Genomic DNA, 11,180 nt, shown 5'->3' on the forward strand with positions numbered 1-11,180 from the left:
CACTATAAGAGATCATTGGGTAAATTAAATGAAAAGTATCTCTCTGTGATAAGAGAAAACAAACTTTGTACTTACTCATGCAAAAGGGGTCGAATAACAGTGCCACCATGAGCATGAATTTCATGCATTTGTGTGTAGAAATAGGGCAATAAGGTGTACCTAATATTTAGAATATTCCTTGACATTTCAGCAAAAGTTTCATTCCAGGAAGCGGGATCTTGTCTCTGAAACAAAGAAAAATAACATAGTTATAAATTTTTGTCTTTGTTTAAATCATAATATTCATATTCATATTTGAAGAACTAAAAATAAGTGATATTAATTTATTGTCATGTGCTATGTACTTTCTCTCCAAAAAGATTATGAAATAATATTTCTGTCACATGATAAAGAGAAAAGGTACACAATCTTTTAATAAGATAAATTCAAATTAAGTCCATGGCTTGATTTAGTTTAAGTGAACATATCCAGAGAAAAGTTCACATTTTAATGGATGACAAATATATTGTCAATTAGGTGACAGTCAGCGTTAGAGTGCTAAGTATAGAAGAGAAATGGAATGATACGTTATCCAAAGTGGATTGAAATAAACACAGACAAGCAGAGCAAATGATGGTGACCAGGCACATTGTGGGTCCTCAGGAGAAATGAACAGATTGTGGTACTAAACTGATAGAAGAGAAGGTATAAATTTGAAGGAAAGGAAAGAACATGCCTGAGTATTCTCTGGAATGCACACTCCAGCTCAAAAGACTAAAATTTTTAGTCTACGATTTAGAGTGGAAGTTTAAAAGTCTACAAAAAAGTTCTTGCACGTATTAGTTTAAAAATAATAGGCAAGAAAAGTTATTACTATTTTATATTTCGATTTGCAGCAGGGGAATAAACAAGGCTACCACAAACCTCGAGGTAACATTTAAATGTTTTTCATTGACATCAGCATGACTGGGGCCCTTTATAGTTGTGTCATATCAATGATGATTCCAATCTTTCTGTATTTTCAGGAGTAAGAAAGTTTGAAAGAAAATTTACTGTCATAGCTGTTATATGCAGTATTAGAATACAGAAAACCTTGAAAGTAAAAATGATCCAAGAACTATTAAACTATATGTGATCTTATTGCTGATATTTCCAAAGTAAAAGAAGAAGAAAAAAAGGCAAAAATCATTATCTGTTGCTTATTGACCTCATTGATATGATTTTAGTTTTAACATGTTGATACACAAGCATCTAATTATAAACCATACAATTCGATTAACACATTTCAACAGTTCATTTGTACCAACTCATAGTTAAACTTAAGTAGAGGTTTCTTTCCTCTAGATTTTTATTTAAAAATACTTCCTCAAACATTTCCTCCTTCTGCATTTGAATTTTCCTCAAACACTCCAACGACATTACAATCTTTGGGTATTTTACTTTGTTCCTTCCATGTGGAATTCTCCACATATTTATATTGGTTACTGTTCCCCACACCCATCTCTGCTCTAGTATTTCTTCATTTAATATGTTTCTGAGCACTTTTCCTAAAGCAGAATCTCTGTAAAACTCCATCACTTTAGCTTAATCTATTTTTCCCTTATAGACATTTATTTGTATCTGACCTATTACATATATAATGGTCTATTATTTATATCCCTTTTTAGAATATATAAATCATTGGAGCAAGGACTTGGTAAATATGAAATGGTATACTCTCAATAAAGCATCTCTGTCCAAGCTTTTATTGATTCATGCTCTACTTTCCCAGTATTACAGCTTTCTAAATTGCATTGTTGACAGCAGATTTTCCTGTTGAGATATTACTGTGTCATCAAGTTATGTCTCTATTGTCCAACTTTCAAATTCTTTCAAAACGTGGTTCCATTCTGCCTACAATCCTTGTATTTCAGCATTTTCTAAAATAAATCTTACTCTATTTCTACCCACCTTTCCAGTAGGGGGGCCATATAGATTTCACAGCACATCATGAGCTCTGCCATTTATTTACTACAGGCAGAACACATCTTTTAAAGACCAGCTCTGTCTTTAACATTTCCATCATGTGCATTTTGCTAATTTATCATTTCTCTACATTTCTTCACTGAAAATCAGCATCATGAAATTTAGTGCTTATTTAGATATTGGCTCTAACTGTTCATAATTTTCCATAATTTTTAGTAATGTCTCCCCAGTTACTCAAAAAAAGTTCCTCCAGAAAATTTCCTCACTACTCCAAAATTATACATAACATCAATAAATATGCCAGCTAAATAGGCCATGTACACTAAAGTATAATGAAGAGTAGCCCAAGTAAGAAAATATTGAAAGTAAATGTACTAATTACATACCCTAGTATTTGCAATGTTGTGATTCCTTGAGTATGGATAAAATGCTCCAAGTTGCATCCAGCGAGTACAGAGATGATAATCTGAGTTGTTGAAGAAACCACAGATGTCTGCTCCAGTCTAAAATACATTGCTATATTTAGTTAAATTTGAATACTTTATGAATATTTATAATTTATGAAGATAAAAGGAATAAAACTACTTACATATGATATTCCAAAGAGACTAAATTCCATCATACCTACAAAAGTTAGAAAATATATCTTAGAAAGTTATTATTTCATGTATTTTCATATTGGTTTTTATTTCTACTTATGAAGATGTTCTCTTTTTAATATCAACCTCCAAACATGAAACATTTTTCAGATTATGAATGTAATTATCTCATAATGCTTCTCATAATGCGAATACATTTTGACTTTGTAGCATTAGTGATATTTACAAAAATGAGATACTATAAGCCTCCTTAACACTTGCCAGGTGACATATTCAGAGAGCAAATACATTATAAACACATTAAGTCTGAGAAGGAAGTGGTATCTACAATCTCATTTTTGAAAATAAAGATGTTATTTCTGCAGTCATTTAACTATAGGTCTTATTGAACTATAGGTTAAATTTATTTCAGACTATCATTTGAAACAAATTGAATCATCCTTATCAAACAAAATCCTCTAAGGAGTAATCAATTCTATAAAATGGAATGAAAGTGATTTCTGAGTTCTTATTTTAAAGGAATATTTCTAAGAATTAATTGTTTTCCTTGAATTTATCAACAGTGAACAAATTTTAAGACTAAACATAGAGCACAAAAGTATCTGTTTCCCTATTAAAATGATAATGTCTTATTTAGCACTTATTCCATTATTGTCACAAATTTCTTTTCAAATTTGCTTCGAAATGTTTCATTTTTTAGCATCTATCAGTGATTTATATTCCCTAGAATCTAGAATCTTTTAAATTTTAGTTTCAGAAGTACATTTGCAAGTGTATTATTTAGTAACTTGCTTGTCACAGGGGTTTTGTGTACAGATTATTTTGTCACCCAGATACTAAGCATAGTACTTGACAGATGGTTACTCAGTCCTCACCCTCCTCTCACACTCCAACTTCATATAGGCCCTGGTGTCTGTTGTTCCCTTCTTTGTGTCCATATGTGCACAGTGTTTAGCTCCCAGTTATACGTGAGAACATGTGGTATTTTGTTTTCTGTTCCTGTGTTAGTTTGTTTAAGATAATGGCCTCCAGCTCCATCCATGTCCCTGCAAAGGCCATGATCCAGTTTTTTATGGCTGTATAGTATTCCATGGTGTATAGGTAACACATTTTCTTTATTCAGTCTACCTGGGCATTTAGACTGATTCTATGTTTTTGGTGAATAGTGAATTGGTGAATTCCATGTCTCTGATGAAGAATGTCTTTTGTGAATAGTGTTGTAATGAACCTTCCTGTGCATGTCTTTGTGGTAGGATAATTTCTATTCCTCTGGGTATATAACCACTAATGGGATTTTTGGGTTGAATGGTCATTCTGTTTTTAGCTCTTTGAGGAATCGTCACACTGCTTTTCACAATGGTTTAATTAATTCACACTACCACCAAGAGTATATGTGTCAGCTTTTCTCAAAAACCTTGACAGCATCTGTTATTTTTTGACTTTTCAATAATAGCCATGAAATCTAGAATTTCTAGTCATTTTTCTTTATTGACTGTAGACGTTATCTTTGCCAGCTCCTGCCCTTTTCAGCAAGGAATCTAAGGCCAAAAACAATGACAGTATTTCCTCAAAATAAACTAGTTGGAGATCATTAGTTTCTGCACAACACCCTCATCCAGCTTCCTGGCCCACTGTCTTTTTCTGATGCTCTATGCTATAAAGTATGATGTGAAGAACAAAATTCTGAGGACTTACAAATTTTATGACCTAGCATCAGCAAAGGTGAATATCTAATAGAAAACACAAAATAATAATAAAGATGGTGGCTTTCACTTACCAATGATTGATTTGTCCATGTTGTCCCATCGTGCATAGTTGTCTCCAAGCCAATGTCCTCCCCATCGTCCACCAGTAGGATATGTGGAACGAGAAATTACAATCCCTCTTTTTCCCGTTGTCCTCTGCAATGCACTAATATAGTGGAGAAGTATTTTTGAGTTTTTACATGAGATATTTTCTCCAAATATATCTACTTTGACTATTTTGTAAAATAAATAGTGATTCGTGGTGCTTATATTGTCTCTTATTACAACTGGCTGTTGATAAGTTTATCTTCTCTCATTAAACTATAAAATCCTCAGAAGCATAAAGGACATCTTTTTCCCTTCCAACATTTACCAGAGTGACATGCAGATATTAAGAGGCCTTTATATATTCCTTCAATGAATACAAGTTAAATCAACTATTAATTGAATGAAATCAACAAATTCATCACATCAAGCTTTTTATTTTACTTTAATGTATTTTTAAATAAAGGCCTATGCTCTAATTATTCGTTGCTCCAATCCTTCTCAACTGTAACACATCAACACTTAATGTACATATTACTGTGCAGAGAATGCCTACTATCATACTCTTTGCTTTAAAGGGTTAATTTGAAGAGAGCAAAGTATTCTTGGGTCTTAAGACTAAAAATAATTGATCCATTTCAAGTGTAGAATCTATTGGAAGTAAGATCTTCTCAACAGAATGGGTTGTGTAAATGAAATCATATGATTTATTTCCCTTCTCAGTCTTTGGAGAATTAATTTAATGACATGCATGTTAAAATATGCTCTAGTTTTAGAAAAACAGCAATAATTATTTTATATCATCTGCATCTATTGTCCTCTATCTCCCTTTTTTTCCCTCTGTCATTGTCTCTGACTGAACACTGAGATTACATTATAAGAGTATTAATAATATTTTACTCTAATATTAGTTGGAAATAAAAATTTTATTTTTATATTACTCAAATAATTTGAACATGAATTAGAGCTACAGAACTATCTTAGAAGAAGATACCACAGACATAATCAGGTAGACTTTACTGGGCACTAACACATTATCAACAGTATTGAATCATTTCCTTGTTACAGCTGGATCCCAGTGTTTGTATATATATAAAGCTCCTTCCATGACACCGTGAGATTCCTAAAATCAAGCATGGTACTTTAGTCTTCCTTGCATCCCTTATATCTAATACAATGCTTGGCATGTAAGCTCAAGAAATTTTGGAATTACAAATGTCTCAAGTCAAAAGTACAGGAAACTAAACATGTATTAAACAGACATAATATATGGAACCACCGTTTGCTAATAAAGGCAATATTATGTTAGTCAACTTAAAACTTTCTACTTCTAAATTGTCACTCTTTTAGAAGACCAAAAAAAGAAAATGATCTTCACTGCTTTATTTTTTCATAACAAATATAAAAGGGCCATTTAGGAATATTAATGTTTTAAATATACACTACATGCATTTTTTGAAATTTAATAAGAAATAAATATATAATATGAAGAGTAATAATTGGTGATAATTCTATAAATTTATATGAAAATGTATTTTTGGAGTTTAGTTTGCAAACAAAATTAATTTTGTTTAATATAAAAATTATTTACAAGGACAGGGTTGTCACAAATTCTTAATGTGTTCCTATGCAAGAAAATTATGTTTCTGAAGAATTTCTTTTTTTCTATATTATATATCTTACACTTGCAAAAATTCTTTACTGATGCTTTAAATTAATAGCTGAATATATGCTTTCTCATGTTTCTGATTGATAAGGATTCTACATAAAGTAGTTTCACACAATGAGTACAAAGTTACAGTTAGATAGGAAGAATAAATTTAGCAAGGTGACCATAATATATTGTATATTTCAGAATAGCTAAGAGAACTTTAAATTTTCTCACTACAAATAAATGATAAATATCTGAGAAGATAAATAAGCTAATTAGCCTTATTTGATCATTTCACACTGTGTAATGTATGAAAACATCACAATGTGCTCCATATTTACTATTGTTAATTGTAAATTAAAACTATAAAATAAATGAAGTATTTTCATAATAATTTTCTCTTAAGGGTATTCTAACCTCTTATATAAGAGGAATCTCCTCTGTAAACCCTCACACAGAATATTTATTTGGCACCACTAAAGATATAAATTTCAAACACGGTAAATATATTATAATTATTTCCAACATTGTTTCAATTTTACAAATTGCTCAGTCACAATTAACTTAGTTTAAGTTATTCTTGAGAAACACCTTTAAGCCAGAGAGCTTGTTCTTTGTTACCACTTGACATTGGAGACTTCAGCTTATAGGAAAGAGATATTTTTGTTGTGTATTTATTATTGCCTACATGAGCATTTTCTTGAAATATATTTTAAAAATTAGAATATATCTTTGATTATTATAAAACAGTTTTTTATAGAAGTAAAACAATTTAGAAACTCTACATGTATATTACAAAAATGAAATATGTGAAGAGAATATTAAATTTAAAAATTTTAAACATATTTTTAAGCTTCCAACAATAAATGAGTATCTTTATTTTAGTCATAGTTTCTAAAAGAAAATGTTAAATTAATTAACTTGACTATTATCTTTAATTACTGATGAAATCAATTTATAAACATTTTCCAAACACTTCTATCTCATGACTGGATGGTGTTAAATTATTTTAGAATATAGACTGGTGTATAGTAGAGAAAAGAAAGTTATTACAGAATTGTTATCCTCAATTTTATGAAAACACCTCTTTGAAAAATCAAAGATATATTATTGAATTATTTTTGAAGGCAATATATTTAGTATTATGTATTTAGTATTTATTAGAAATATAAATTTTCCCAATTCACATTTCAAATAGTCACATTAGATCAGAAAATGTAATATCTGTTTTAATTTTGAAATTGGGTAACAAGTATTTTGTAGGTTAAAATATTTTCATCATGTTTTAGTGTATAATAAATTAATGAAATTTGAAATTTCCTTTAGTAAAAAGACTGTGAAAGACTATATCATGGAAAGAGTTTTACAGATTCATATCTCAAATTTTATATTTTGATATACCAACTGTATCAATGTTCCATTCATCTATATCATTCAGAATCTAATGTCTGGAAGACATGCATTTACTGTCTGGTCTGGAGATGTACAGCTGATTAATAGAAAGTTACAGCAATAACTAAAGTAACTTTTAAATTAGTGAAGAAGTGAGGTATACTGTGTTTGTTTTTTCATAGACTAGTTTTTATTAAAAAAAATACAAGAGACCACTTCCTATAGTTTACAATTCCCCCACTTCAAAAAGACACTGTTATTTTTTCCAGAAAGTTACATTAAATATAGCAAAGCAATATAATATTCCAAGCTGCAAATTATCCTCGTTTATAGGAATATCTGCAAAAATAATTTATAACTATTGACTTTTTCCATTCCATTCTATGATTATAAAACTCTTGGGCACTTATTTAAAAATTATATATTTAAACACAACCTAAGCATTCAGAGGGAGTCAAAGACATTTAATTTTCCAAGTCCTCTCTAATGAATAGTGTGTACTAATCCCTAATATCTTTAAAGCTATTGGTAAAAATGAAAATATATGTGTAGTTACATAATCCTTGAATATTTGTCTGAAATTTGAACCCATAATTTGAAGTAGATTTTTAAATGTATTTCTTTCTACATTTGAAGAATAGGCTTTATTTCAGTACAACATTGAATTTTAAATTACAAGAGACAAGAGCAACTGAAGACTCAAAACTTTTGGTGTGAGATTTCTATATGAAGTTTTTTCTATTTTCCATTGGTGTCTATGATTCTTTCTGTAAAGCTATTTGCAGTTTCTCAAGCCGATTAAATCCCATTTCTGAATCCATGCAACCGCTTCTTTTGTTGGGTTTCTTGTTTGTTTCATGTTAAGTGAAAGAGCACAGTATGTCAAGAAATAGCTAAATGTCAAATATGTGGCAGTTTGTAAGACAGAAAATATGTCACTAAAAACCAAAATGCTGTGGTCTGTATAACTTGAGAAAAAAAAAGTGTGTTTATAATTTGTTCAGTTTTCCTCAATGATAAAAAGAAAGACTTTACTCTTCATAATTTGCTTAAATGTAACATGTACCTTATTTATAGTGTTCTTTTACATTTGTCAAGGTCTTTATACATGTGATTAATAATTAGTCTCTAAAATTTTCTGAGTTCAACACTTTTTTGTAACTGAAAAAATTAAAATATTAAGAAAGTATCTGAAACATGAAAAATTTAAGACTGTATAAATTAGGCTACTTAATACTTAATCCAATTAATCTGCTCAATTTAAGTAATGTGGTTGAAACTTGCACTGAAAAGTTTTATGAACAAGAGCAAAATTAGCACTAATAAGTATATGTATATTGATTTCATTTTCAAGGATATTCTATGGAAGATTGTGCTGACTTCCTCCTCATAATTTTACTTAAAAGTGGAAAGGGACCTTACATATGTTTTAAATATCTCTGCATATGGACTATTTGGAAATTTACCTGTATCTACCTTGAACTTATCAAAACAACTTTGATACCTGTGATTATAACAGGATAATGATGAATTTATTTAAATTTATTAAGCATCCATGATGTGTCAGGAACCATGTTTGACTCTGTAATGTGCTTCAGAAGTATACTTATTTCCTGTCTTCTGTGGAGAGAAATTATTTTTTTCAATTTTTGTTAAGCTACATAGTTTCAACTCAAAGCACATAATTTTTGCCAATGAGATCATCAATTTTAAATATTTTGTTCTTTTTAATGTCTACAGTTTTAGTTAAAGTAAATTTAGCTGTCAATAATTATGCCCCAATATTGTGTTCCAGAAGGACTAATCAAAAGTAATATTTGCCCCAATAAAAAGGTATTGTTAAATGCCTGTTTGTTCACTCTTAAAATAACTTAGTGTTTTATTTTTGGATTTGGTGAACAAGTGAGTTTTTGGTAATACATTCATCTATTCTGAGTTGATTAAGAGTTAATTGCTAGAAATAAGATAAGTAGGTTTTACTAAGCGAGAAATGTTATCCATAATCTTTACTTCAAAATGCTTTTTATTCTTTTATCAACTTCAGTTATTTGTTAGAGCAAAAGTTTTCAACCCTGTATGCTCATTAGAACTGCCTGGAAAAATTTTAAATATTCAGATGCTTAGGCTATAAAAGAGAACAATTAAATAATAATTTATTTAAAATCACAAGCCTTCTGGTAATTGCAAATGAAAAAACATACAACAGATATGCAAAATATAAAAAACAAGAAATCAAATAACACCAGAGAAAAGGGAAATAGGAAGAAATGAAAGAGGAATGAGAAGACCATTAAACAACCAGAAAACAAATAACAAATGATGGGAGTTAAGTCCTTATTTATCAGTAATGAAATTGAATATAAATAGACTAAACGCTCCAATCAAAAGACACAGAGTGACTCAACAGATTAAAAATAAAGACTCAATGAAACAGTCAACAAAGTGAAAAGACAAACCACAGAATGGGAGAAAATATTTGCAAAATACTCATTTGACAAGGGATTAAATGACCAGAATATATAAGGAGCTCAAACAACTCTATAGGAAAAACTATTATTATTCTGATTTAAAAATGGGCAAAATATTTGAATAGGCATTTCTCTAAAGAAGATATACAAATGGAAAACAGGCATATGAAAAGGTGCTCAACATCACTGATCATCAGAGAAATGCAAATCACAACTACAATGAGATATCATCTCACCCTAGTTAAAACGGCTTTTATCCAAAAGACAGCCAGTAACAAATGCTGTGGAAGCTGTGGAGAAAAGGAAATGCTCTTTCACTATTGGTGAGAATGTAAATTCATACGACCACTGTGAAGAGCAGTTTGAAGTTTCCCAAAGAACTAAAAATGAAACTACTATATGATCCAGCAGTCCTGCTGCTGAATATGCATCCAAAAGAAAGATATATCAAAATGATATCTGTCCTCCTCTGTTTATTACAGCACTGTTCACAATAGTCAAGTTCGGAAGCAACTTTAGTGTCCATCAGCAGATGATTAGATAAAGTAAATACGGTACATATATACAACGGAGTTATACAGCTATAAAAAAGAATAAAATCGTGTCACTTGCAATGGCATGTATGAAACTGGAAGTCATTAAATATTAAATGAATTAAGTCAGACACAGAGAGACAAACTTCACATGTTCTCACTTACTGTGGGTGCAAAAAGTTTGAAAACGCAAAACACTGAACTCATGTATATAGACAGTAGAAGGATGGTTACCAGAAGTTACGAAGGGTTGTGTGGGGGCGAGGGGAAAGCAAGTGTTATGATTTGGCTTTGTGATTCCACCAAATCTCATCAGGGACTGCAATCCCCACCTGCCAAGGGAGCGACCTGGAGGGAGGTGATTGCATCATGGGGGTGGTTTCCCCTATGGTGTTCTTGTAATAGTGAGTTAGTTCTCATGGGAGCTGATGCTTTTAAAGTATGGCAGTTCTCCTGTCACTATCTCTGTCTCCTAAAGTCACGTAAGATGCGCCTTGCTTCCCCTTCACATTCTGCCATGATTGTACGTTTCCTGAAGACTCTCCAGCCATGCAGAACTGTGAGTCAATTCAACCTCTTTAAATTGCCCAGTTTTTAAATAAACATCTTTAAATTACCCAGTCTCAGGTAGTATCTTTATGGAAGAGTGATAATAGACTAATACAGCAGGGATGGTTAATGGGTACTATATATACATACATGTATATATAGTTAGAAAGAATGAATAATATGTAGTATTTGATAGCACAACAGGATGATAGTCAATAATAGTTTAATTGTATACTTAAAAAAAAACTAAAAGT

At 30.6% G+C, this 11,180-nt stretch overlaps 1 protein-coding gene across 2 annotated transcripts in view; it reads right to left on the reverse strand.

Annotated features, from left to right (window-relative positions):
* The window catches only part of SI (sucrase-isomaltase), a 112,437-nt gene that overhangs the window by 23,326 nt on the left and 77,931 nt on the right, over positions 1-11,180 (reverse strand). For both annotated transcript variants that reach the window (XM_033211613.1, XM_033211614.1), the window contains exons 38-41: positions 4,321-4,454; positions 2,534-2,568; positions 2,331-2,447; positions 76-224 (exon numbers count right to left, since the gene is read on the reverse strand). In XM_033211613.1, coding sequence (XP_033067504.1) covers positions 76-224; positions 2,331-2,447; positions 2,534-2,568; positions 4,321-4,454 — 435 coding nt within the window. The remainder of the gene's footprint in view (positions 1-75; positions 225-2,330; positions 2,448-2,533; positions 2,569-4,320; positions 4,455-11,180) is intronic.

This window comes from Trachypithecus francoisi, unplaced genomic scaffold (assembly GCF_009764315.1).
Source record: "Trachypithecus francoisi isolate TF-2019V2 unplaced genomic scaffold, Tfra_2.0 Lachesis_group0, whole genome shotgun sequence".
NCBI classification, from domain to species: domain Eukaryota; kingdom Metazoa; phylum Chordata; class Mammalia; order Primates; family Cercopithecidae; genus Trachypithecus; species Trachypithecus francoisi.